The sequence below is a fragment of the Rosa chinensis genome, chromosome 1, assembly GCF_002994745.2.
Source record: "Rosa chinensis cultivar Old Blush chromosome 1, RchiOBHm-V2, whole genome shotgun sequence".
Classification (NCBI taxonomy): domain Eukaryota; kingdom Viridiplantae; phylum Streptophyta; class Magnoliopsida; order Rosales; family Rosaceae; genus Rosa; species Rosa chinensis.
In genome coordinates, this window is record NC_037088.1 from 49,153,342 (window position 1) to 49,181,255 (window position 27,914).

At 36.0% G+C, this 27,914-nt stretch overlaps 2 protein-coding genes and 1 long non-coding RNA gene across 3 annotated transcripts; 2 read left to right on the forward strand and 1 right to left on the reverse strand.

Moving 5' to 3' along the window:
• The first annotated feature begins 429 nt into the window (after positions 1 to 429).
• Positions 430 to 7,313, forward strand: LOC112174466. Its single transcript, XR_002926025.2, has 6 exons — positions 430 to 873; positions 972 to 1,101; positions 2,160 to 2,353; positions 2,460 to 2,522; positions 2,759 to 3,786; positions 7,299 to 7,313. It is a non-coding gene; the product is annotated as an uncharacterized LOC112174466 (long non-coding RNA).
• Positions 7,314 to 14,800: 7,487 nt separating this feature from the next.
• On the forward strand, positions 14,801 to 17,250 carry LOC112181688 (calmodulin-binding receptor-like cytoplasmic kinase 2). Its single transcript, XM_024320078.2, has 6 exons — positions 14,801 to 15,188; positions 15,284 to 15,534; positions 15,635 to 15,803; positions 15,890 to 15,979; positions 16,095 to 16,396; positions 16,560 to 17,250. Exons 1-6 carry the CDS (start codon positions 14,933 to 14,935, stop codon positions 16,815 to 16,817), a joined length of 1,326 nt encoding a protein of 441 aa, XP_024175846.1. The 5' UTR covers positions 14,801 to 14,932; the 3' UTR covers positions 16,818 to 17,250.
• Positions 17,251 to 17,395: 145 nt separating this feature from the next.
• On the reverse strand, positions 17,396 to 25,057 carry LOC112181687. Its single transcript, XM_024320076.2, has 14 exons — positions 24,794 to 25,057; positions 23,757 to 23,815; positions 23,317 to 23,431; positions 22,848 to 22,957; positions 22,633 to 22,701; positions 21,518 to 22,132; positions 20,667 to 21,202; positions 20,365 to 20,429; positions 19,746 to 19,825; positions 19,227 to 19,331; positions 19,009 to 19,148; positions 18,785 to 18,913; positions 18,005 to 18,157; positions 17,396 to 17,912 (listed from the first exon to the last, which is right to left on the reverse strand). The coding sequence occupies exons 1-14, from the start codon at positions 24,978 to 24,980 to the stop codon at positions 17,744 to 17,746; spliced, it is 2,532 nt and encodes an 843-aa protein (XP_024175844.1). The 5' UTR covers positions 24,981 to 25,057; the 3' UTR covers positions 17,396 to 17,743.
• Positions 25,058 to 27,914: the final 2,857 nt, after the last annotated feature.

Genomic DNA, 27,914 nt, shown 5'->3' on the forward strand with positions numbered 1-27,914 from the left:
ATAGTTCTCAGACTTGTAATATAAAAAATTACCACAAATAAGAGTTTGATTACTACTTCTACAACAATTCGTTGTCAAACTTGTAATATTGAAGAATTACCACAAATACAACCTTGGTTATTACTTTGGACCTCAATTGCCGTAAAATCTAAAAAAAATATTGTCAAATAAGTAAATAACTCTTAAAGGACAGTAATTACAAAATAGACAACCTTATTACACCATAAAGGACTCACTGCAAATTTACTTAAATATATGAAGTTTTACTATTATAGCAACACATTCGTTGTTTTATTAGTAAAGTGGTTCTGAAAACTTGTAATAATAAAGTATTAAAAAGTGAACTAAGTTTTTTTTTAATTTTTTTTATTTTTATTTTTTTTACCCGAACTGAGGATTGGGTTCTCTATTTCCCTTTCTCTTCCAACGCCCCTCTTAGTTCTTCCTTCTTCCTTCTTACTTCTTCCTTCTTGGTCCATAGTTAATCTTTGGCTCTCAGATTATTTGCTTCTTCTTTTCTTCTTCTTTTGTTGTCATTTTTCTTCGTTCTATATCTTTTACTTCCTCTCTCCTCCAGTCGCTCTCACCCTCAAAAACCAGATCAAAAAACATACCAAACACCAAACAACCAAATCTGAATCGTTCCTTCGCCATCCGTTTCGTCTTCCTTCTCTCTTAGCCTCTCACATCCTGCTTCATTTCCTATGAAACCAATCTTGGCCCAAAATCCGTAATACCCAAATCAAAAAACCTAACACCTCAGCCCCAAATACCTCCTCCAATCTCACTTGCTCTCTCGACTTCTTGCTTAGCAATCAGTTGCTTGTCGCACTCGATTTCTGTACTTGCAATCGAAATCTTGTGGCTCGTTAGGTATTTCTTGCTTTTTGGTATATGTTTGCAGTCTATTTTCGGTAAATTGGAGTTGATTTTGGTTAGTTCTTTGGTTTTTGAATGTGATTCTATTGCAGCAATTGAAAGGGGCTTCTGGGGCGGAAGAGGACTGCGCATATTGGGTCCAAGAAAGCTGAGAGAGGTAGTGATGGCTCTTCTATGGAAGGAAGAAGGTCTGGCCTTGTGCATGAGAGTTCTTCTTCACAGGTATATGCAATTTGTTTTAAAAAAATTCACCCTGTTTTGGTCTTTTTTTATTATTTTTTATTGGATTTATTATTTATATATGAATTTGGAATTTGTATGAAAAGTTGTGTTCTTGTTAATTTGTTGGAGGAGGTGTCGAATGAAGGAGGGTCAACTTGGAGGGGGTTTGAGATTGGAATATAATGGTGGCATTGAGTAATGTTAGGGGTGACCTGATGAATTTGTAGAGGTGTGGGTGTGACCTGATGAATTTTTTAAGGTCAGGGTTTTTGGGTAAACTTAGAGGTTGTGATGACTTCTGTGGGAATTGAGTTTTAGAGTTTCTGTGTTGTAGTTTTATTTCAAAATTTCTGGGTTGGGATTTGGTCTTTTGGCTGTTCACTGTACAAAAATGTTTGTGGTTGAAGAACCCGTGCAATGCTAATTAAGCTTTTGTTTCTCTGTTATGCTAATTAAGTTTAGTACATTCACTAAACTCTTAGTGCAAATTGGCTTTGGGGTTACCTTTTTACTTGTCTATGGCAGTTGGGTTGGGTTTGATCGATGTTTCTCACCTCATTTTAGTTGCTTTGCCCTTACTGAATATTGGTATGTTCTGTTGAGTTGTTTTTATTAGTTTTATTTTTTGATTGCTATAATCAAAGTTTGACTGAGTTGGAACTGTATTTTGGTTATTCAATCATTTTCTGATAAAGATGGATAAATGCCCAAAATGATTTATTTTTCATTGATATGCATTTGTATAACTGCATAAATGCTCACCCCGCTAGCTTCTATTTATGACCTCTCTGGAGGATCTGTCTTTGTTACTTGGCTGATTAGGATCCTCAATAATTCCTTGACCAAGTACACCATGATGGCATGATACATATCATATTGTGAGGATGCTAACATTCTTTCAATTTGGGGTAGCAATTGTTGTAAATTACCCTTGTTTTATAGCAATACTGTTATCCTCTCTTAAACAAGATTATCTGAGATACAATAGGTATTTTGATTAATAATTGTATACCCAAACCATCTCAATTGTCTGACATGGTTTACCATGTGCCTTGTAGATTCGAGTTTCAGCTGTCCTGACAAATGGTGCATATCTTTTGAACGTCGATTGTGATCACTACTTCAATAACAGTAAAGCTGTTAAGGAAGCAATGTGTTTCATGATGGACCCAGATTATGGGAAGAAGACCTGCTATGTACAGTTCCCACAAGAAGAGGGCTGCTCTTAGTTCTTTTAATTTGAGATTCCAGGGTAGACACTGAAGAGGACTTTTCTTTTTTCCTTGTCTTTTTTATTTGTTACTTCCACACTATGCAACTATGCAAGTCATTTATGGTTAGGAAATTAAATTCTGCAGGCTCTTCAGAGAAATTCAACCGAAGCTATGATGGAGGCAAGGGTTGTTGATATTCTAAATGCAGTAAGGCTTATTTCAATACTACTGTAGATATATAGCTTCGCTGGTATTGCTTTCGTTTGTGTTGGTTCTAAAGTTCTGTCACTTTTGCGGCATGTGCTAGAGCAAGCTACCAGTATGCTTGATTAAATATTTCAACCCCTTTGCAATTGGTTAAACTATGATTTGATCCTCTTTGTTCTCTTACATTTTAAAATTTAGTATAATCAGCTTTTGATGAAAACACTATATGATTGCAGATGGAACCACTTGCATATAGGAAAATGGACTTTGAAAAATTTTGTGCTGCTGCAATTAGCACGCATCAATTGGAGGCCCTCGAAGGATGGGAGCAGATAGCATCTACTGCTTTTTAATTTGAGATTCCAGGTCTGTCAAAAGAACTAAATCGACCATTCCCATTTTCAATATGGAAGACATTGACGAGTTAAGGTGAAGGAAATCAACTATTATCAATTAAACCTGAAGCCTTTGCTGAACTGAAGGTGAAGGAAATCAAGAATGGGCGGTTGGCAATGACCTCAATGTTTGGATTCTTTGTTCAGGCTATTGTAACTGGAAAAGGGCCAGTTGAGAACCTCTATGACCACGTTGCTGATCCTGTGGCCAACAATGACCTCAATGTTTGGATTCTTTGTTCATTCTTTTTTCTTTGTTCAGCTTCTTTTTGCTTGAACAACTTCTTTGTTTATTGGCCAAAAGAAAAGAAAAGAATACAAGAAAAAAGAAAAAAGAGAACTGTTTATTTGTCTAAATGCGGTGCACATTCAGGTGCTCATGTCAACAGATGCATGCTTTACTGCAATTTAGGTATATCTAAACTAGAATAAATTAAGCAGACTGCTTCTAAATGTCAAAACAGAAGTGAATAAAAATTCAAAACCATGTTATTATCACATTGATAAAGTTCCCCATCTTTCCATCTACATTAGGCAAACTAAGCTGGAATGCATTCCAGCCTCTTTTCATACATCATCTTAACCCAATCCTTATTGTGGAGACCATGTGTGTTAACCATAGCATTCCAGCGTTTTTCAAAATCATCTGGAGTGACTTCATCCCACATACAACGTCTAAATTCAGAAAAGACACTGTTCTTACGCAGGTGCCTCCGGGCGTTCTTTGCTATGTGCCATGTACACAGACGATGAGGACAACCAGGGAGTACCACTTCAATAGCCCTTCGCATTGCTTCATCCCCATCAGTCAAAACAGCAACAGGCCTTTTGTTATTCATAGACGATATAAAGGTCTCCAAAACCCATGTGTAAGTCTCAATCGTTTCATCCATGAGTAATGCAAAACCAAAAACTGTAGGATTATTAAAAAAAAATTATTGTATTGGGAACAATATGTATGTACATAGTAGACCAATTTAAGGAAGAAACAGGGTTTAGGATTTGTAAAATGGGGTCTTTTGGGTGTTTTGAATTGTGAAGTAGGTGATGGTGAAACAAAAGCTAGTTCCTGATTTATATGAAAGATCAAACTAAAAAGATTTTAGTTTATTATCTCCTTACATGACAATAAATGAATCAGTAGCTAGGCCTTTTTATCAAAGTAAAAAGAATTTTTACCTTCAGGTTGGACTACAATACATGCTCACATTCATCGTAACAGTTACTTTTTATGTAAAAAAGCAGAAGCACCCTTTTGTCCAATCCTCGAATAGAATACCAGAAAAACTAGTCATTTTTTTATGCCCTAATGAGTTTTCTATTTCTAAACCAAGAACTATAGCTTGGATTTGAGAGCACGTTATGAAATGGGTCCTTAATAGGTTAAATTTTAGCTGATGTCGATTTCGCATGGGTCAAAGTTATGTTTTGTGATGAAATACACCTACTCTAGAATCTGTGACCTTAAGGATAAGAAAGAAGAATTGCAAACCAATCAATATCAGAAGCTTAGTATGAATAGAAGAAATAATGTTCACTCAAAACGATTTGAAGATGAAGTACAAAAAAACAAAAGAACAAAAAAACAAAGCACTATTAACTTGGCTGAATTTTCCTTGTCATGTCCAAACCCTAAACCTCATATCCAATTACTGCATTATGGGGAATTTTCATGTTTTGTTACTGATAAATACCTCATATACAAATTTAGGAGTTAAGTTACGATCCAATCCATCCTCAACGTCGCTTTGCCTAGTTTATTTCGAGCTTATATTAAACAGAATCCACTCAGTTACTTGACCCTAGCTGTTAGACTAATTACCAATCCAATATCATTGTCTCTCTGGAAACAAAATATTAATACCAAAGCCCTGAACTTCTACTATAGAAATGATCTCAGCATGGCCTAGAAGCCGTATAAGCCATGCCTTTGGTTAAGACCGATAAATATAATTTTAGTAATCTTAGTAAGGCTCCCAGAAATCTTAGTAAGGCTCCACCTAGAAATCTTAGTAAGGCTCCCAGTAATCTTAGTAAGGCTCCACCTAGAAATCTTGTAATTTTAGTAAGGCTCCCAGTAAAATCTCTCAAGGTTTGACCAAGTTGAGCTTTGCTACTCTCTTTTTCCTTTTGAAAGATTTGAGCAGTCCCTGGAGTTAAAACCTCCCTTTCATCCCCAACTAGACTATAAATCCCCGACTAGACTACTTCAAGATATATGGTTCAACGAATGGTTTATTGTGTCTTCCCGATGAACTTAATAATTCTATTCATACTAGATTAGGATAAGTTCCTATATATGCTAGATGTTTCCTTGTCATTCAAAAGAAAACTTAATTCCCAAGGGAAACTGGAAACTAAGACAATCCAAAAACTAGAAGAAAACATGTTTACACCAATCGCATCTACTGGAAGCAAAACGAGGTTAATTGAAAAAACTTACTGGAAGGGTGATGACAGTTCCCACACCCAAATTCCACCATGCTAGCCACCTGAACTAAAACACCGGAAGAAAACACGGGCTTGCATACAACAGAACGATCTCAAACATACAGACAACACAGACAACACCGTACTGCTGCGAATCAAAATTTCCTTTTTACCGGCGCATGAGAAGTTTTGGTGCAATCACAACTGAACTCGTCAAGCATTTTGACTTCCTATCATCTTCTCCTCTTCAAATTAGGGTTTTCTCTTAGAACAAAATTAGACAGAAATTGAATGACTGTTGTAAAAAATGGACGAACAATCTGGACGGGACAATGTTCTTCCTTTAATCTTCTTCTTCTCCTTTTCAATTTAGGGTTTTCTAATTTTTTTTTTTTTTTGATATGTAAGTAGGAATCTTTAAAAAAAGAAGAGAAAAAAAAAAAAGATACAGGTTACCTGGTAAGCAGGTTACCACTATTGAATATTTCAAACCGTCAGATATATTCAACTTTTAATTAAATCCAACGGTCTAAAATATTCAAAAAACTTGATGTATGGCATACGTCAACATATACTAGAATTTTCCTTGTTCATATATCATTATATACAACATAAGGAATGGTAGGTTGCCATACTTTTTGTCATTGATATAGCATTATATATAGTTGGATCCATAAATCCATTGCTTAAATATTAAAGAAGAAAAAAAAAATTAACCTACCAAAAACATCATAAGGACTTGTAAAATCTAAATAAATACTAGTAAATCAATCCATTAGAATAAATTAGAGTCCATATAGAATTTAAACAATCCATAGATTAAGTAAATTTATGGATTATAAAAACTCAAACAAAATCTTTAAAAATATGAATTGAACACACCCCCTTTAATTCTTTTCACTATGGGATTCATATCCTATTGGGTTGAACATAAATTTCTTAGTCAATTACGAAACAAATGAATGTAGCTAGTATGATGGTAGTTAGAAACACTTATGTAGTGAATTTGACATGTCATGTATATGAGTGTCATTGAGTGTATTTTTACATATTAAGTAATAATTAAGTCATTGAGTGTATTTTCACATATTAAGTATATAATTAACATTTCTATTTCAAACATATAAGGAAAATTAATGTATTAATTTGTATAAGGGAAGAGGAAAGAAAGAGAAACAAAATTAATTTTCAATTTTAGTGTATATAGAATCTAATAATGCATATTAGATCATGTTATCAAGTACATGTATTTAAGTATATAATTAACATTTCTCTTCCAAACATATAAGGAAATTTTTTAATGTATATATTATAATTTGTATAAGGGAAGAGGAAAGAAATCTTTCAATTTTAGTGTATACAGAATCTGATGATGTATTGGACCATGTTATGATTGTTATCAATGATTGGGTCATAAACCACCGGTCTTTGAAAGTTTGAAATACCAATTTTATTTACTAGCTTCACCTGGCCAAATGCTATAAATATAGACCATAGTAGTGCTAAACATCAAGTCGAAACAAAACACAGAAATATTATACACTCTTGGTATCTTACAAATCCAAATAGACATGGACAAGTCTTTCTCAAGAATCGGTTTGTTGGGCATACTCTTCATCATTGCACTTAGTAAGCTATTACAAATTATAACCCTTATTATTTGGATATATATATATATATATATCAATTTATTATGTTTAAAATTTAGTCAAGGAAATATTTCAGACTCCCATTCTCAGAAATAGTCTTAATTTATCTAAAAATATAAAACTACTATTCATACTTCCAATATTCTCTTACACCAACATTTTTGTGACAGTATATAATGTAAATTTTTTACCAATAAATTTATCAGAGATTTTTTCTTGGCTGACTTGATGTTTAATGTGTGTGTAGTCTTGGACTTGGTTTTGGAACTCTTAATCTGATACCGGAAATTCTTTGGTGGCAGGTTTGCAGTTTGCCGCGGAGGCTAGGGGCCCCATAGGCGCTCCTGGGTGTCAAGATCCTAAGTCAGACTGTCCTCATCCCCATGGAGTTGCGTGCACATGCGTGAACCGCCAGTGTTGTTGCCCTGCATGCCCTACTCCCGCTGCTCCTACATGGTTTTAAAATATGGGTGCCCAATGTAGCAACTGAACATCGGACAAATAAATGAAAAAAAATAAAGAGATGGTTTTTATTTAAATGCGGCTATTGTCATCCTATTGTGTTTTTATTTCACTCTATTAATATTTAAATTATTAAAAAATTATATTATTCAAGTATCAAATGATTAATAAGTATACTTATTTTTTAAAATTCAAATAATTAATTTATTTTTTTTGGAATCAAATCAAAACGGTTTCCATTAACTCAAGCTAGAACGGTATATTATATACCTTTTCACTGCCCTGATGCAGACGGCAGATAAGAAAAGTGGTATACATGATAACACTACTCATTAATACAATCCATGCTCACTTATTACATCGACCCTATAAACTATAAAACAAAAACATAGTAAATAGGCAAAGTTCAAAATAAAGGACGTAAATTTTCTTCTTGCCCTTCAAACTAGGACTTGGAGGCTTGGCAAGACCGTAAGATAGGCCAGACAGAGCTCTTGTACCTCTGCAACTTTCTTTGCTTTGGAAGGATTCTTGTTCTTGGATTCAAGAGGCCTTCCCCTTTTCTTCTTCGGTTTAGTCTTCCCTTTAGTCCTATGTTCTTCAAGGACCAAAATACTACCTTGAGCTTTAACCGTCCAAAGTGATTTAGTAGTAAACTTGGTAATGAATTCCAGCATCTTCAATTTCTTTCCAAGCACAACCATACTGTGTGCTAAACAATTTTGGCAGCAGTACTTTCAATTTTTTTTAGGATGCACACAGTGACGCAGGCCCATCCCGTTTGGTAAGCACCATATTATTGACTGGAACCAATGTGAGAGGAATCTGTACTTAATGAGGATCTGGCATCATGGTCGCGTAGCAGCACATGTTTGCAACCAGTAGCAGCTTCTTTAGAGCCAAATAGCACTTTGCTCACAGGAGGCAAAATAGGTGTTTGAGTACCTTGAAAATTGAAGTTTCCATTTACAAACTTGCTGTTGGCAAAACCCAAAGAAGCGGTAAGGATTTCGGGTTTCTTTTCTTGGCCACCATGTTCTAACCTTGGTAGGGCCCTACCATCAGTCTTATGATAGCGTCCCTCTTCATGGAAAATGAGATCACAGGCCTTGCACTTACCCACAAGATTCTCAAAGAAGAATGAAATTTCAGCCTCAACATTAGCACCTAGTTTCAGAGCCTTTTTTAGGAAGAAAATTTTGTCAATCCCATGCAAAACCTAACCTTCCCAAAATTGTCCAAAAGCTTGTCATCCAATTCAATAAATTTTCCAACTTCAGAGGTGATGTTCATGATAGTATGACGTACCTCATATAATGGCGGTATGTCCGCGATGAGTACCTAGAAATAAAGTGAGTTCATGTCCACCTTCTGAACTGGTGTAACACCATCATACTGTCGGAGTACTATCGGGGCATGATTGAATCTCCAAGGACCTCCCTTCAATACTTTGTTTCTATCTTGGAGTAGATCAAAACTCAGCACGAACCTATTCAGTGCTTACTATTAAATCTTGAAATCCCTGTCAAGCGCCCAAACAAGCTTAGAAAAGCGTTTCAGATTGTTCAGAGCAGCCAGTTTCACTGCTAAAGGGTGAGCCAAAAGATAGGATTGCGAGGCACGGCGCTGAGAGCCGCAAGCTATCGCTAAGATGTCAATCACTTCGCCACCCCTCGCTAGGACAAGGGAAGTCGCAAATGAGGCCGTGACTGCATCGATGTTGCGCATGGTGATGAGATTAACGTGAAAGTGGGAGAAGGGAGTCAGAGATTGTCGTGAAAATGGAAGAAGGAGTCCGGAGGCTTAGGGTTTGGGTGCAACAAACGTATACGGCTTAGGGTGACAATTTTGTTAAAATTCAGATATGTAAGAAAAACTAAATATATAACTAATTAATTAAATACAAAAATTACTTAATTTCTCATTGGCTAATGTTAATTTTCATCTTCTCCACCTGAGTATGAATTTATTACTTTCTTTTTTTGCCTTTTCGTTCTCTCTTTATCGTTAATTTGTTATTCAATTCACAAAAACAACCTTAATGTTAACTTGTTCAATATCTTTTCAATACACTTTGTGAACGCCAAAAGCAAAAACTAAAAACACGAAAAAAAAATCATTTTCTTCTTCACTGCTCACAGGTGTTAACTTACTGTTCTTTTGACATTGATTAACATAGACAAACATTGAAACTGAAAGAGAGAATTAAAAAAATGAAAAGTGAATCAGATTATGATTTCGTTAGGAAACTGTAATATATTGTATTTTTCTTATTGGTATAAATTAAATGAGAGATTTTCATTAAATAATTTCTTTTAATTTTTATTTTATTATTATTATTATTTTTTGAAGGGAAGAAAATTGCATTACACAATTGAGATAGTTACAACAGATATACGTATATGGGAAAAACTATTGTGGTTCTTCCTCTACCCTAACTTGAAATGCAGGAAACAAAAGCGCGATCATTACTAAAATATGCGCTGCCTGAATACATTTCTTAGAGGTAATATGTACATAAAACTGTGAAAAAGAAGCGAAAATAAGGTCCTTGCTTCCTCTATCAATGCACTTTCCACTACACAAAATAGGTTTCACACCATATAACAGTAGAGTACCCTAAGCATCCATCTCTAATATATTCTTAAACAACTGAACTCCAACGAACCAAAAAAAACATGCTAAAAATGTGCCACAATCTAGACACTTTAGTATCTTTGATTTTGTACTAGCTCCATGAAACATCGATATATCATATATCATTCCACCATCAGTGAATCCATTTGAAGAGGTCTTGAAAAGGGCACCCAACTAATACCAGCGACAATATAAGAATATTTTTTTAAAAATTAGATATGTCATGTAAGGATATTTCTAAACAAAGAAAATAATAAGGTGAACAAAGAAAATAGTATGCGGTATTTAAACCCAAAAAAACCCATTCATTTGCATAATCTGGGTTCCAAATGACCCGCTCCAATGGCTCACGTGGCCTATTCCTTTTGCTCCAAATTCTCAATGTATAAGTCAAATGCAAGGCTTTTAATTAGGCACAGAAGCTGTTTGGTGAAATGCCTGTGAGAAATGTGGCGGCTTGGAATGCGTTAATTACTGGGTTTGTTGACTGTAGCAGTAATTATGAGTCGAATTTGTTTCTGGGTTTTTCTTATTTTAGGAGAATGTTGTTGGAAAACAGCTGGTCCGGATGATATAACAGTTAATGGTTTGTTGCGCGGTTGCATAGAGTTGAAGGATGTAGAGATTGATAGACAATTGCATTGTTTTGCGGTGAAGTTAGGATTTGATTTGAGTTGCTTTGTGGGTAGCGCTCTTGTTGGTTTGTACGCAAAATTAATTTGGTTTAGTTGAAGATGCAAGGTGTGCTTTTGATTCTGTATTATAGAAAGATCAGGTTTTGTGGAATGTGATGGTGAATTGCTATGCTTCAAATTCTTTGGCAGAAGGGGCCTTTGGGGTCTTCAATGTGACGAGGTTGGAGGGTGTTAAGGGGGATGAGTTTACATTTAGCAGCCTGCTTAGGTGCAAGTAGTACTTGGGGATCTTGTGAACCCGGAAAGCATCATCATGGCACTGTTACTAGACAGTCGTTTAATAACATAGGCAATGCTCGCAAGGCTTTTGATGCGATGTCCATCAAGAATGTTGTTTCTTGGAACACTATAATTGTGGGATATGGACAGCATGGAAAAGGGATTCAAGCGGTAAAACTTCTGTGGGAAATGTTTAGAGAACATTTTTATCCTGATGAGTTTATTCTGGCAAGCATTGTTCGCACATGTGGCAATGTACCATCTGCTAATGAACTTATGGAAGTTCATGCTTACATCCAGGGACGTAGCCAGGATCGTAAGGAGGGTTGGGCTAATTTTAGCCTAACAAATATTTTGCGCAGAACTCTTTTTCTTTTTTGAGGTTTGGAACCCAATGGGAAGTTCATGCTTACAAGTTACATCGTTAAATTGGGGTTTCATCTGTTTTCGTCAATTGCTAATGCTCTAATAAATGCGTACTCCAAATGTGGTAGTATTGCTCCTGCATTTAAATGTTTCAACTTGATTATTGAGCCTGATCTAGTTACATGGACTTCAGTTATATGTGCCTATGCATTCCATGGTCTTGCCAAAGCTACTCAGATTTTTGACAAAATGTTATCTTATGGCATAAGACCCGATGGAATTGCCTTTCTTTGGGGTTCTTTCTGCATGTAGTCATGGAGGGTTAGTAAAGAAAGGGCTTCATTACTTTAAATTAATGACTAATGACTATCAAGTTTTTCCAGATTCCGAGCATTATACCTGTCTCATTGACCTTCTTGGGCGAGCTGGTCTTTTGGATGAGGCTTTCATTGTTTTGACCTCGATGTCAATCAAACCTGATCCAAGTACATTTGGAGCATTCATAGGGGCTTGTAAAGTCAATGGAAATGTAGGATTAGCAAAATGGGCTGCAGAAAAGCTTTTTACATTAGAACCAAACAAACCTGTGAATTGTACTCTCATGTCTAACATCTATTCTACTGAAGGTCATTGGGCTGATGTTGCAAGGGTACGCCAAATGATGATCGAGGTACAGTTGTGATCAGAAAGCTCCAGGTTGTAGCTGGCTGGAGGTACGCGGCGACATTCATACGTTTGTATCAGGTGATGAGTCCCACCCACAAGCATCACAGGTGTAGGTTATGCTAGGGATGTTGCTCAGGGTGATGAAGGAGATCGAACTGGAGAAGAATTATATGTAGGATCAGTGATTAAGTTAGATACAGTTCTGGATGAATCTGCTTGAAGTTTGCCTGACTGATCTGGAGCTCTGCTTTGAAAATGAGCACTCTAATTAGTCAGTGACTCCCTTGTGATGTAATGATCTGTTCTCATATCTTCGTGAGATGTAAGATCTTCATGTCTCATATCTTCGTGATCTGTTCTGCAGCCTTTTCCATTTACTTAAAGTCTTCATGTCTCATTAGAATTTTACATGCTTACTTTGTAGAATATATCATTAATATGCAATTCTAAACAATTTCACCACATTCACTATGTAGAAATCATATATTTCATATGAACATGACGATCGAGTCTATTATGATTTGATATTGCATATTTTTTCAAGATTCTGAGCTGACAGTTGCTATCTTGTTTCAGCTGGATGTTAGAAAGCAAGAGACCCTAGGTTGAGGCCAATTCGAAGAATCAAGTTCTTGCAACTCCAGCCTATTCCATCGCCAAACATGTAAATCCAAAGAGGTAAAGTGAATAATGACATAACAAGCTCAATGCTTTTCATCATCTGATATGGCCTATAACTGGGATGGGTGGACCAAGTCAATCTCTGATTTACCTTATTCTTAAAAGTTTAACCAATGCATATCTTTTTCTTTGCTGTTTCGTAGAAGCTGATAGTAAATTACTATCACCAAGTAAATCACACATCATTATATAAGCTGTCTTTCTCAGAAAAGAGATATTAGATTGGAATTTTGGAAGGTTTCCTTCAATTTCTGGCAATATGCAACGAACTGTAGAATCCTGTCAATTTCTGGCAATATGCAACAAACTGTAGAATCCTGTCAATTTCTAGAGCCACTTGCAGTTAACAACCACTGATTAGTATTCTGACAATTTCCTCCCTAAGATATAGTTGATTAACTTGTAATCAAAGTGTTGGGTCTATTTTTTTTTTTTAAATTTCAGAAACTCTGGAGTAACTTGCTGGTTTTCTATCTGCATCACAGATGAATTTATATAGTATCAATTTGTTCCTCATCTATCAAAATCCCACTCACTCCTATTTATATATATATTCAATTTGTTATAAATGCTGGGACAAGTTTGTTTATTTTATTTTGATATTTTGTTATGGATGTGACATGACTCATATCAATAATAATTTGCATTCATATTGTCTGGTAGGATGTGTACGTAAACAGTTACCTTTTACTCTCCATGTTTGGTAGAATTATTGCAAGGATGAGAAAAAGTCGGTCCAAATGTTTTTATCAGGAATTTGTTAAATCCAGGTAGTAAAAGAAATTATTAACAAAGGCAATCTCACATGGACAATTTCAAAACACTGGGTCCCGTTTGAAATTTCATGGTTACTAGAGAATTTTGACAAAGTTATGTAAAACAAAATTATATAAGACTAGTTCAAGGCATTATATACGCTGGATTTGACATTTGAGAAGATTGGTTTAATCTTTAATAAATTCTCTCTTTTATGCGTCATAATCAAGGATTTGAAACCAATAGAGAAGCAAGCATTTGCTCCTTATAATCTATCTTCATTTAAAGGGTTTGATAAAGATGTTAAGACATCAAACAAGGATTTTTTTTTTAAATAGTAAAAGAGGAGATTCAAACTTGAAACCGTCCACATTTATCAGATTAGTGATAAAATTATAGAAACCAATAGAGAAACAAGCATTTACTCCTTGTAATCTATCTTCATTTTCCACATTATACGTAAACCATATAAAGGGTTTGACAAAGATGTTAAGACATCAAACAAGGATTTTTTTTTTTTTTTTAAAAATAGTAAAAGAGGAGATTTAAACTTGAAACCGTCCACATTTATCAGATTAGTGATAAAATGATAGAAACCAATAGAGAAACAAGCATTTACTCCTTGTAATCTATCTTCATTTTCCACATTATACGTAAACCATATAAAGGGTTTGACAAAGATGTTAAGACATCAAACAAGGAATTTTTTTTTTTAAATAGTAAAAGAGGAGATTCAAACTTGAAACCGTCCACATTTATCAGATTAGTGATAAAATGATAGAAACCAATAGAGAAACAAGCATTTACTCCTTGTAATCTATCTTCATTTTCCACATTATACGTAAACCATATAAAGGGTTTGATAAAGATGTTAAGACATCAAATAAGGAATTTTTTTTTTAAATAGTAAAAGAGGAGATTCAAACTTGAAACCGTCCACATTTATCAGATTAGTGATAAAATGATAGAAACCAATAGAGAAACAAGCATTTACTCCTTGTAATCTATCTTCATTTTCCACATTATACGTAAACCATATAAAGGGTTTGACAAAGATGTTAAGACATCAAACAAGGATTTTTTTTTTTTTTTTAATAGTAAAAGAGGAGATTTAAACTTGAAATCGTCCACATTTATCAGATTAGTGACAAAATGATGAAAAAAAATAGTATGGAATATATACAAGTGGACAGCCCCTCCTATTAAAAGAACATCAAAAAGTTCATCCAAAAATGCAAGAAAATCCTAAGATCCAATTATTGTTTTATAAATAAAAAAAGAAGAAGAATATATTAATTACTTTGGTCCTAGTTGGCTTCATTGGCTGGGGACCTTTTGAAAAATCAAAGTCTTCTTCTTCTCTCTCTCTCTCTCTCTCTCCCGACAACTTTGACGACTACCCGCCATTTCTACGTCTCTTCGCTGTCTCTCTCTCTCGCTCTCTCCCAAATCAAATGAGACGAACTCCGTCGTACGGACGCCACCGCAACTCCAGCTCCGATGCTCGGAGCACGCCTGACCGCTTCCCCTACTCGCCTACCCCCTCATCCTACTCCGACGCATCCACTGCACGCAGGTCCACCTCCGGCCAGAGCGCAGTCGCAGTCGCAGCTCGCTCCGTCGTCGGAGTCTTCGTCGGCTGCTTCACTCCTCCCGAGACCAAGAGCTCCGCTAGCTTCGGCGACTCCGGGGAGTTCAGACCTCACTCTGGTAATAACATATCCATATTCCTCGTCAGACACTAAACGTAAATCTTGGAGATCTGAGATGAATGATTGGTTTGTTATGTTTGCTTATTTTGCTAGTGATTTCGGACGCATCTGGAGCTGGGAGTGAGAGGAGACGCAGTTCTGGTTCGAGTCGGGGAGCTTACGCCAGTTCGAATAACTCGAGACGTGAGAGACAGGCTGGGTGTGTGAAGTTCACCATGGATGAAATCTACAAGGCCACAAATAACTTCTCTCCCTCTGCCAAGATCGGACAAGGCGGCTTTGGGATAGTTTACAAGGGGAGGCTTGAAGACGGGACCTTTGTTGCTATTAAGCGTGCCAAAAAGGTTTGGTAGAATTTTCGTTTACAAGTTTTTTCGATTTCTGAGTGGGTGAATGTTTCCTATTTGGGGTTTGATCAAGTGCATTGTGATGTTGAATGTGCAGAGTGTGTATGACAAGCATTTGGGTGTGGAATTCCAGAGTGAGATTCAAATGCTGTCGCAGGTGGAGCATTTGAGCCTGGTCAAGTTTTATGGGTATGTGGAGTATGAAGATGAGAAAGTTGTGGTTGTGGAGTACGTTCCTAATGGAACCCTCAGAGAACATTTGGATTGTAAGTTGTATTACTGGGTTTTTCGCGCTTTTGGTTCCCGAATTTTGCCTTTAAGTGTCTGAATGTCATAGAAATGCATAATGCAGGTCTGCGCGGCAACATTCTTGACCTTGGGGCGCGGCTTGACATTGCAATCGATGTGGCTCATGGTGTCACCTATCTTCATATGTACACAGGTATATTTGTCTGGTAGAAGAAGCATAGAATTAGAAACTATAAGTTCTTCATCTCTAAGAGTTATGGAATCTGTGTGAAGGATCTAACTGGACTATGATTCGATTTACTTGACAGATCATCCGATAATCCATAGAGACATAAAATCTTCCAACATTCTCCTAACAGAGAACTTCAGGGCAAAGGTAGCTGACTTTGGCTTTGCTAGGCTTGCTGCTGATAGTGATTCAGGTGCCACTCATGTGTCTACTCAAGTTAAAGGCACCGCTGGCTACTTGGACCCTGAGTACCTCAGAACCTATCAACTTACAGACAAGAGTGATGTTTACTCATTTGGTGTGTTACTAGTTGAACTAGTTACAGGCAGGCGTCCGATTGAACCAAAACGGGAACTCAAGGAACGGATAACTGCAAAATGGGTGCGAATTTCTCATCTCTTCTGATCTCTAGTCACTCTACTCTTATTTTCTATTTCAAAATTTTCAGCGTATAGTATTACTTACAGACTAATACCTTAATCCTTGAAATGAATATAGTTGAGCTACATGGGAAAGTAAAATGTGGCTTGGGTTGATTATGCAGGCTATGAAGAAGTTTAGTGATGGAGATGCTCTTTTAATTTTGGATCCCAGGCTGGAAAAGAGTGCAGCCAATAATTTAGCCATTGAAAAGATTCTTGAACTATCCTTGCAATGCTTGGCTCAACGTAGACAGCACCGGCCTAGCATGAAGAGGTGCGCGGAGATCCTCTGGAGCATCCGAAAGGACTATAAAGAGATATCAGTTCCAGACTTTCGTTCATCTTCCACCCGTTCGCAAAGGAGCACTTTAACAGAGTAACAAAATCATTAGAGCCTTCAAGTGAAGGCCTCCCAATGAATGGATGGATATCTGTGTGTGAGAGATTGAACACCAAGCAAAGTTTTGTTTTCAAAAAAAGAACCAAACAGTGAATATGTTAGTAAGCCTCAGTGGAAAGCAAAATAATTTCTTGACAATTGGATCTGAAGCCATTGCTTTGAAGGATGCAATCAGCTTGCTATAGACCCAAGTCAATTTATTCTTTAGGTTTGAGTGGTGTATAGCATACCTAGATTGATATTGCACTATGCTTGTTTTGAGTGTTTCTGGAATTTTTGTTTACTATTCTTGGGGGTTATGTAGAGAACAACAGCAAATTGTATTTGAGCAGTTGAAATACCATATGGTATAACCCTCAAAAACCATTAGTGTGCAAAGAATATTTTGTACTTTATGTATGTCTTTCACATTATATCTGCCCATGTGTAATCTTTTCCATTTTTTCTGGGAATTTTGTTTTGTTATCCTGATTTTCCCCAACCTTGACTGGGCAAGTCACCAAATGGTGGCGATCAAAAGAGTTTGAAGTTTGAATAATTAAACTACAACTAAGAAAGAAACAAAGGCAAAACTGCAGTGCTTCATTATCAACTACCATTTACACTGGATGAACAAATTGCAATGATCTTTGTCTTTAATGTCATAAACTTACAATCTTCGCCAAAGGCCCTAAAGAATACTCTATACATTTGACATATCCCCAAACAATCTACCCTTTATAAAAGAAAAGAAAATAGTCCTGTAGGGTCTAGCTAATCCGATGACATAAATTAACTTATTCAGTTCATGAAACTGCTTCTAAGATGCAATCACAGAACTCTTATTCTCTTTGGCCTTGACAAAAATCATTTATTTTTTCTACAACCCTTAACTCTGCAAAATTCTTACCCTGCTTCCGCTCTTTATCAACTTCTTGGAAATGAATCCTGCCTAGTCAACTCATAGGCTCCATTTGGGGGTCTCTGACTCTCGGTATCTACAATACTAGTATCTACAGTATTTTCAGTACTCTCAGTACTTGCTTTTGAGCAAAGGAAGAAGAAGGAAGACGTATATATGGTGACATGCCAAAGGCTGCAAATTATTTAAGGCAGCGATCAATCAATCATGAAACAGAGAGAGCCAGAGCAAGAAGGCAATGGAAATTTTTCATGATATTGTTGTACCTGTGCCAAATCCAGTAGGTTTCAGTGCTCTCCAGTGTCCAGCTGATTGCTGCCATGGCTAATGTAGTAGAACCTGCGAGTACAAAGCCCCAGCGAAATCTTTTGAAAACTGTCTTAATAAGATCTTTGAGCCATCCTCTAACACCTTGGAACCTGCATAATCTCTTGGTTATTTTGAAGAAAAGGAAATGCAATGGACAAGCACAGACATAGTTCATCCACAGAAGTTATTATTATACTCAACGTATATCAAGATAACATTTTACCCTTCCACGGGTTGCTCCAAATATAATAAACAGTGATCTTGATATATGGGCCAACAGTGGTGTTCACCCTGTCAGTTGCTGACCAAATAAATTGTGCTCAATTACCATTGGATGTAAATCCAATGGTGGAAAGCAAAACTACTTAATAATAATTCTCTCCACCATTGAATTTACATTTAAGGGTAGTTGAGCACAATTTATTTGGTCAGCAACTGACTGGGTGAACATAATTGTATGGGCCTAACAAGTTTTATTAAGGTCTATCAGATTTAAATGGAAAATAAGCTAATCAATGATATGTTCAAAACTGAAATGCCAGTGGTAGATAAAAAGATGTATCAAATAATCAATATACACATCAAATCAATGTAAACAAAATTCATGCATTCATCATACTACTCAAAAAGGAGTTATTTATTTATTTTTTATATGTATGATGTATCGATTGCATACAGAGTTAATATCGATGAGGTTTCTAAGCAGTAGTAATGATTGATATAGTTAAGAAACACACCTCTCAATTATATTTAAGGAGAATCCAACCGGAAAGGAAAATGACCTATACTTGGTTGTTAATTCTATCAGCCATCCAAGAAGAAGAGCCGAAATGCCAATTGACATTACAATCGCAATATTGGACGTCCTGCAAAGAGTCTAGTCAGGTGCTTGACTCGATACTAACATTTTTTTGCTCAGATTTTAAATACACTTAATCTATGTCCTATCAATTCAACGTACCTTGTGGCCTTAGTAACTGCCATAAGGGCAGTAAAAATTGCTACAGCTGTGAGGACTGCTCTCTTATGAGCTTCATCCATTGTAGCTAGGTACACAAATGTGCTCACTACGGCCATGAAAGACAGCCAGAAGTCCATGAACTGAAACATTTTCAGATAACTAATGGTAAAAACTCTAAACTACTAATTATACTGTATTTGATAGATGTGCATGTGTACCTGTAAAGTATTAAAATCCAGAGGACACCATGTTCCCACATCACAGGCATGATAAATTCCACTTGCAATTCCACTAGATGTATATATCACCCATTCTGACCACGCCTATACATAAAAAATCATTATTTTGTTTTTATGAAAATGTACATAAACATGATATTCCTTTCAAAAGAAAAGGTTTCCAGTTGAAAAAACAACATAGTTAAGGTTCAATAATCCATATCAACAAATGCCCAAAGAGATGGATATACAAATACAAGAAACCTACCCTAGAATCATCAAAGCAAACACAATATGAAAAATACTTCAGGAGATATAATGAAGAGCATAAAAAATTTGGAATTGAGTTCAGCCAGTATCATGACATCAGTTCTATGACTTCTATCTTATAGAAGGCAGCAGTATTGTTGTGAAGGGATTATTTTTCATTTTTTTCCATAATATATTAATTCTCTTTCTTTCTAGAAGTCTTGAGATATGTGAATCAAGGCAAAGCCAAGTTATAAGTATGAATATTACCTTCTGTCGAAGGGAATAGAAGGCAGGAAGTGCTGCTGCAGCATTTGATGCGATAAGAAAAATTGATTGCCATATGTGCCCTATGTCAAATTTCACACAGAGAATTAGATGAAGAGCCATTGTAGAGCATAACACTGAACCCTGGAACTAGTTTCCAGTATGAATAACAATTTTGTAAAAATTTGTCATCTATAAGAGGGATTTACAGCAGTCACTGTGGCAAACATACAGCTCTTTTTATAACACAAAGATGGCCATCTAGATCCTACAACATCAAACAAACTAACTACATCTGCTTCAGGGACTATGTTAACCGAACAGACTACATAAAATATTTGGACATAGTATAAGTTATTCTCCATAACATTTTTTCAGTTAAACTTGAGTGGTACAAATTTTTGGCAATCTCTTGTTGAAGGAATCATCTAAATTGCTTTGCCAAGCTAAAAGACACAAGCTTTGCAAAAGTTTTAAAGGCTCTAGCATTTCTTTCTGGTTGAAAGTTCATATTACCAGTCCTATGACAAAAAGATCAGACTCATTGAGAACAGATCATAATAAGATTAAGAAAGACCAACAGCAAAGACAACATTTCATTTAACTGAAAAAGAACACATACCATGATGAGATACAATTTCAATACTACAATCAAAGCCTCCATGGTCCCGGTCACATGAGCAGTAGCTGAGAAAAATTTAGTATTAACAAATTAAAATAATCATAATGACTGAAAAGAATATATATTAAGGTGTCAGCTATGCTTCTAATTCCTTTTCTTTCTTTTTTTCTTTTCGGTTGCTTAAAAAATTTAAAACTTCTCTTGCTGTCTTTACTATTTCAAGTTTGCTAAAAAAAAAATAAAAAAATAAAATCAAAACTAGTAGATGAGGAAAATTCGTAAGAGGAGGGTTGAGCACAAACCTGTATGATGTTAATCCACTAGCATCTAAGACATTTTCGCATTTTCCATGTGAGGAGCATCTTCTAGGGCATCTTTCAAGGGAAAGAGACATGGTAGTTTGAACTTTGGAAGCAATACTGGTGGTGTCTAGATGCTTAAGTCCAAAACTCCAAGTTCCTTCTCTGACGTACAACACGTGAAAATCAACCTTGTCTTCACTAGAGTTATATAAGTTGAAAAACATGGAGCCAACACTATTGCTTGTCCTGTTAGCATAATAGTAGTCCCAGCTGGTAAGAGATGGTAATCCACCAAATCTAGTATATACTTCGTAATTAATCTTTGTATCTGATGTTAATCGAATGTGCATATTTCCTCCAGCTGCACCACGAGGAATGTCGAGAGCAAAATAAGTCCAGGTATTATCTGGTTTTTCGCCAATCGATGTGTTGGTTACAAGCGAATCAAGTGGAAAATTGGCTGAGTCAGAAGATACTTTTCCACCGTCAGGCAAATAGTAGGACTCAAAGAAGCCTGAACCTTTCCTCAGAACCGTCTGCAGACAATGATTCTCAGCTTGTCAATAAATTATCCTGCGAATAAGTTTCTTGAAGCATCAACATAAAGATAAAATACTGCAAAAAGAACTTTAGAGCCGTTAAACTAAAGTGATTAAGACAATATGACATGCTTAACTTCATCTAATATCACTAAACTGCTATATGCATGGCCATCATATAACCACTAGTACAAATTAACTGGTGATTTACATACTTATCTTTTTACCTTATGCTACAGATTCACAGTCCTTATAAATGTCAAACAAAACAAACTAGAGAATAAGGTATATATTCATTATCAGCAAGCCCACCTGAAGGGTGTATGTTTCCCATGTACAATTTGCTCCAGCCTTCCCCAGTGGACATTCAAGCAGTTTTGATTCCATGGAGTAGCAAACTTTTATGGAAGTATCTAAACTCCCTCCAAGCACTTTTGAGAGGTTGACAGGTAAAACAGTAATATACCAGCGGCCAACCTTTGGAAAGTTAATGACCAAAGGATTATTGTTTATATTACTGGAATAATCATGCAGAGATTCTGAAGGTATTGCACCGTGACGTGCAAAACACATTAAATTAATATCACTACCATTCTTAGTGTTATTTGATAATGTTTCATTTAACCAAACATCCGTTGCCACAATGTTTAACTCCTGTGATATTCCCACCACATCCAAAGAGTAAAACTTTGGTTCCCCATCTCCTTGACAAGAAGTTTCAAAATCATTTTTGCAAGAAATACCATAACCCATTGTACTGTTGTACAAATTAGCCTCTGAAGAATTTTCTGCAGGATTGTAGCTGCCAGATAGAGAACAAGAAAGAGGATAAATTGTCTGGTTGCAATACTGGCCCCACATGGTTTCAGTTTTACATCCTTCAACTGTGATGTTGGCACTGAAGGTATATTGAGATCCACGGTTAATCTGGATAGTAAATGTAGGAACCTTAGTCAGTGTTTATATGAAAGAAATAATCATACATTGATGCATAATAGAACCATCAGTAAAAAGGGGGAAAACAGCATAACTACAACTGCAAAAAAAAAAAAACATAATAATAATAATAATAAAAATAAAAATAAATCAACAAAATAAACATCAGATAATCAGCTTCAACTGTTTCATGATTTTCAAAATTCTAGTTACTATCATAATTTAGCAAGCATTTCTCCCAAGTACCTGCTCATCATCATTTGCATAATTGCATTTAATAAATACATAATAGAAAAGAAATAAACATGGTAGTGCTTATTATAATTTCTTTTATGAAAATGCAAAATTATAACCAAATAAACTAAATGTCGAAATAATTGGTCGTGGATCCAGGATTAACACTACACCAAAGAGGCACAGTATACGACCAAAAGAAGAATTAAATTTACAGTAAAAGTGCAAAAAATATTTTTAAGGATGTTAACTTGTACCATTTTTGATTGCGTCCTTGTAGGTCCAATACCATTGAAAAGACCCAAATACCAAACTCCTGGAGAAATCTAAACAACAGTTTCATAAGATTCGGAAAATAACTTTTCCAGAAGAAAAAGGGAAACATGAAAGAACTAGTGAATTGTACTGTTAGCATAGTTAGCATCTACAACAACAAAATAAATGAATAATATCATAAGAGATTACATGGTACCTGCTCATTTGTCAACTTCACTGTGAAATTCTTTTGCATAAGATAGCATTGCTCTGCACTCTGAAGAGCTTGTGTTGCCTTAAGTGAACCATCGTAAAAGGGAACTAAAACTGCCACAGCAGAAAATCTATTCAATACTCTTTCCAATTACAATTCAATTGGAATTGTAACTGGAGACAAAAGAAGAATGAGAAATTTCATTCAACACAGAAAAGCTCTGCAAATAGAAAACTTAAACCACAAAACTAATAGAAACAATGTTGTGTACAGACAGTATAGTATCCAGAGACCTTCTGACAAGGCACATTAAGTAATAGTAGAGAAATAATGTCGTCACAGAGAAGTTGCCAAGCATAACCTTTGGCAATTCCTATCTAGTTGTGGAATATTTTTTATATGCATGTTGATGAGAACTGCAATATCACAGCATAAAAAACATGAGATAGAGCAGAAAGGCACAAATATGTACCTTGATGGCCCGAATCTGTTAGAGAGGTATTGACATCGGGCAGTGGAGGGCTACCCTCCCTGAAGCAAATCAAAGGCATTGTAATTTTAGGAACCTTTTCTATGTTTACATGACCCTGAGAACAGTATGAACTATTAGCAAGGATGCAAACATAATGTGCTACAATAGTATTTTTTATGGTTATTTTCTGGATTATAAGCAAGGATCATTGAAAAGAAAAAAGACAAAAAGAATATCATAAGAAAAGCAGTTTGAGGTAAAAAAAAAAAAAAGTAATAACAGTTCAATCCAAAAATCAAACTTTCATTTAGAAATCAGCTATAAGTCAAGTGCACCTTCAGGATTCCAGCCCTATATAATAAGACATGAAGTGCAAAAGAAATACACCTTGAATCAAAAAAGGAAGGATGGGAGATATAAACCCTGATAAATATACTTACTAGGTCTACGTTCGAGTTCATTGCTATAGACATTGAAGAGAACCATGGTGGCAGTTCAACTAGAAGAAAAAACCAAAACCAGTAAGATATGACAGATATATGATTCTGAATGTAAACTAAAATTTCCATTTGATTCAGCACAATTGAACAGTTTCATATCTTTATTGACCACTTATAATTGATAATTGATCGTATGGTAGTGAATGCATAACTTTGCTACTTTCAGTAGCTAAATAAACCACCATATAAGGGAAAACATCACATTTCTGTAATGAGACAAAATTGCATGAGTAATAGCATAAACTGTTGATATGAAATAAATGTTATCTTCTCATAATGCTGTGTGAACCTCTGGTTCTAATTGATTGGCGAGATTAACAGCAATTACATAAGAATATAAGAAGCCGAATATTTGAGCGATGAAGTCACTTCTAACATATGAAAAGGGAAATGCTGAAATCATGTTCCTTGTGACTCAACCAATCCCAAGTCAAGAAACAGAATGAGATATGTTTCAGACTTCAGTCTATAACATGATCACGTATGAAGTAATTCTAGATGATTCTGAAGCCACTTACTGGCTACACATTGTAAACTCTATCATTGAATACTATGTTAATAGTTCTGACAACGAAAAAAGAAATTCAAAGACAGAATCTTTTTGTCCAGAAATAGTTCGCATGAATCTGAAACTGAATTCACAAACACAAACGGAGACACATTATCTGCAACTGAATTCACTCGAATTAAAGCAGAACGACCAGTGACCCTTCAATCCAATCCCCTGAGTCTCATGAAACATCACTAAATTTGACCAACACCATTAACACAGTACTCAATCTCCAACGTTAAGAATTTGAAACCAAACAGCCTAACATCTAGAAACAGAGCGTTTTAACAACCAAAAAATTAAAAAAAAATCAATGCCACTCTGTAAAGTCAATATTTTCGGCAAGACCCATCACGCCAAAACCATTGAATTACAGAAGCAATGAATCAAATTCATAAAAAGGGTGGTTGAAAAGTAAGTCATGCACCTCTAATATAGCGAAAATTAGAGTTCTTGAGCAGTGTAGGTGGGTAGCTGAAGCTGGAAACTGTGAAGCTGTTTGTGGAAGGACCCAGTTCGTCGTAGGAATAACAGTGTCCGAATAAGGATATAAAAAGAAGGAAAAGACCGAGATTCATAGAGGGAGAGGAGCAAAGAATCGAATTTGAAACCATGGAGCTTCTGATTCTAGGGACTTGGGAAAAACGAATAAGGAGTAGCAGAGGAGGGGGGTTTATTGGTCTATTAAGAATTTAAGAGTATTTAAATGATGCGTTTATTGTTTAGATTGAAAAAGAGGACGGGCCTTGACTTGTCCAAGTCATCTCAGGCTACTAGTCGAGGTAAAAAAAATAGAAATTTTTTTTTTTTGTTCTTTACAGCTTTTTGGTTGCTAACGATCGAATTTATCCTTCTTTTTGAGAGTTTTGGAAACACAAATAGTATGATATCTTTTCTTTAGTTACCAAAAGGGCCTATCTTTCTTTAATAATGGAATGTTGAGGAGGATTGATCTTGAGTCGTTTGATAAAAGGAAGAAGAGTGCCACATGGATTGCATCTAGAAAAGGATGACCACAATTCTAAAACGTCATTAGCCAAACAAAGCGAGAAAGGGAAAGATGATTTGGGCGGTGTGTTTGTAGTACGTACGTGGTTCATCTACTTCATTAAATATAATTTAGAAAAGTCTATAACATTCTTATGACACTTTTATTTATTTAGAATCAAAATAGAAATGAAGAGAATAATGTTAGTGTATGAATTTTCACGCGTTTACTAACATATATAGGTTTTGCAATGAATGTGGGTCCTACCTCATTGTCAGAAATGACTAAACCGCAATTTGATAACCAAGAGAGGCAATATGTTTAGAAATGAAAGCCTCATGAACACCTATTTTTGTAGAGGTATTTTAGTAAGCAAATTAGTTTTAATTTTGATTCATGAATATAAAGTAAATATATATATATATATATATTTCATTTTTAAAGAGGATCAAAAGGTTTCACTTTTGCCTCCATGGTGACTTGAACTCATGACTTCGTACATAGGTAGTGGGTGCTCGAACCATTGAACTAACACCACTTCGTCATGAACATAAAGTAAATAGCATCAATTGTAATTAGTTGCATTCTTATTTTGATTATATATGATAAGTAAATAGCTTAATGGAAATGAAATATTCCCAAACTGATTCATTCATTCTTCACATGGACACATTTAACTGTAAGTCAATAATAGAGATAACTAATTTGTTTTTTTTTTTTTTTATTGTTGTGAAATTACTATAATTTGTTTTTCAAGAATAGAGATGTGAGGGAGAATATAGAGATAGAATTGTGTTAACATTCCCCCTAAATTGAAGCATAATTTGATCAATGGCCTAATAAGATAAATAGTTTGAACGTATAGGTTCAGTATTTTCTTTCCTTCCTTTAAAAAAAAAAAAAAATCAAATCGTTGGCTTTGCACCAAGGTATAGCGCCTTTATAAAAGTTCCATCTATGGATTTATCGTGGCCTAGCTTTAGCACCTCAATGTTCTTTTTATCTCTACGTCTAAACTTGTAACATGTTTACATACCTGAAATGAGTATAGCCTTGTAACGAAGAATCCTTATACAAACTAAAGAAGAAATTATAAACCAACAACTTTCCCCTTATACAAATTCTACCGAAACGTATTATTGATGCCTTGATGGCTAGCAGACTAGGAGTGCAATCATTGTGGACAGAGTATGGCATCACACAAAGTGAAGTACATTTGTCAGACTGTCAGAGGTCGGACATGTTAAGAATGTATACATCCCACATGGGAAAAATGAGACCTTACCTATGAGTTTATAAGGGGTTGGGCCACTGCATCCATTGCCAATTGGTTTTGGATGTGAACCCCAGATTACTTTATCATGGTATCAGAGCAAAGATCCGAAAAGACTTTGTCTCTTTTAATTTCAGTTTTTCAAAGTTTAAGGAGTTAGAACCCAATTTTTTGGGTTAGTCTCAAAACGACGTCGCTGCAGACGTCTTCTTTTCCTCGACTGGCCTCGTCTTCAACCAAAGACCGCCTTTCGTCTTCTCTTCTTCAGATCGACGTCATCTGTTCATTCAAAGGCCGGCCGTCCTCATCTTCCTGCTCCATCGTGCACCAGTTGTTGTCCTCATCGTCCTACTCCATCGCATAACAGCTTCATCGCACCAAACCGGCGTCGCTCATTCAGATCCGCGTCGTTCATCCAGACCGGCGTCGCCCATCCAGACCTTCATCTCCCGTCCATATCGACTTCGTCCCCTGTCCAGACCGCTGCTGTCTTCCGTCGTTCAGACCCAGTCCCCGGTGTCGTTGTGGTTACCAGATTGCGTCGTCCGACTTCCTCAGTTCAGGTTATCGCTCATCTTCGCCCAGATCGATTTTCGCTTGCCCAGATCAATTTCGACTGTGCCCACAGACCGGATTTCAGTCAAGCCAACCAGGTTTCAGTCAAGCCATAGACCGGTCCACCCTTAGCCCAATTCGTTAGGTTCTGAAACACCTTGAGCAGTAAGTGTTTCTTGTGTTTTTTCCTTGCTTCCATTGTGCATTGTTGTTGCCTATTTCAATGGGAGAAACGAAAGAAGATCAGAGTTCCAGTTCTAGGACCAGTGAGGTCTAGAAGGTTGAGGTTTCTGTAAAGAGCTCAGAAGGTGGATCTTTTGGGGGTACCAAACTCACCGGTACCAATTTCCGAACATGGAAGAAGATTATGTCGGTTTATCTCCATGGGATACACAAGATGGGGCATGTGACTGGAACAATCAAGGCTCCTAGTAAAGATGATGTGGAAGCCTATGCTAAGTGGGAAGACGATGATGGGTTTGTAATGTCAATTCTGTTTCGAGCCATGACTAAGAATGTGCTATAGATGGTGGAGGAGTGTGAAACCGCTGAGGCAATATGGAAGACACTGGGAGATCTCTATACAAATGAGTCTGATTTTATACAGGTTCATAAACTGATGTGCAAAGCTGCAGGAATGCAACAGAATGGGCAACCAGTGTCAATGTTTTTCACCAAGCTAAAGAATGTATGGGCTGAAATTGATCAGAAGCGTCCTTGCAAGATCAAGAA

What these genes read in the sequence shown, in the direction of transcription:
- LOC112181688 (XM_024320078.2), top strand. Translation starts at nt 14,933, where the DNA reads ATGAGACGAACTCCGTCGTACGGACGCCACCGCAACTCCAGCTCCGAT. An exon ending in GGAGTTCAGACCTCACTCTG is followed by an intron (nt 15,189 to 15,283) that starts GTAATAACATAT and finishes TTATTTTGCTAG; the next exon opens with TGATTTCGGACGCATCTGGA. An exon ending in AACGGATAACTGCAAAATGG is followed by an intron (nt 16,397 to 16,559) that starts GTGCGAATTTCT and finishes TTGATTATGCAG; the next exon opens with GCTATGAAGAAGTTTAGTGA.
- LOC112181687 (XM_024320076.2), bottom strand. Translation starts at nt 24,980, where the DNA reads ATGGTTTCAAATTCGATTCTTTGCTCCTCTCCCTCTATGAATCTCGGT. An exon ending in TGAACTCGAACGTAGACCTA is followed by an intron (nt 23,432 to 23,756) that starts GTAAGTATATTT and finishes TACTGTTCTCAG; the next exon opens with GGTCATGTAAACATAGAAAA. An exon ending in CAAGGACGCAATCAAAAATG is followed by an intron (nt 22,133 to 22,632) that starts GTACAAGTTAAC and finishes TTTACTATCCAG; the next exon opens with ATTAACCGTGGATCTCAATA.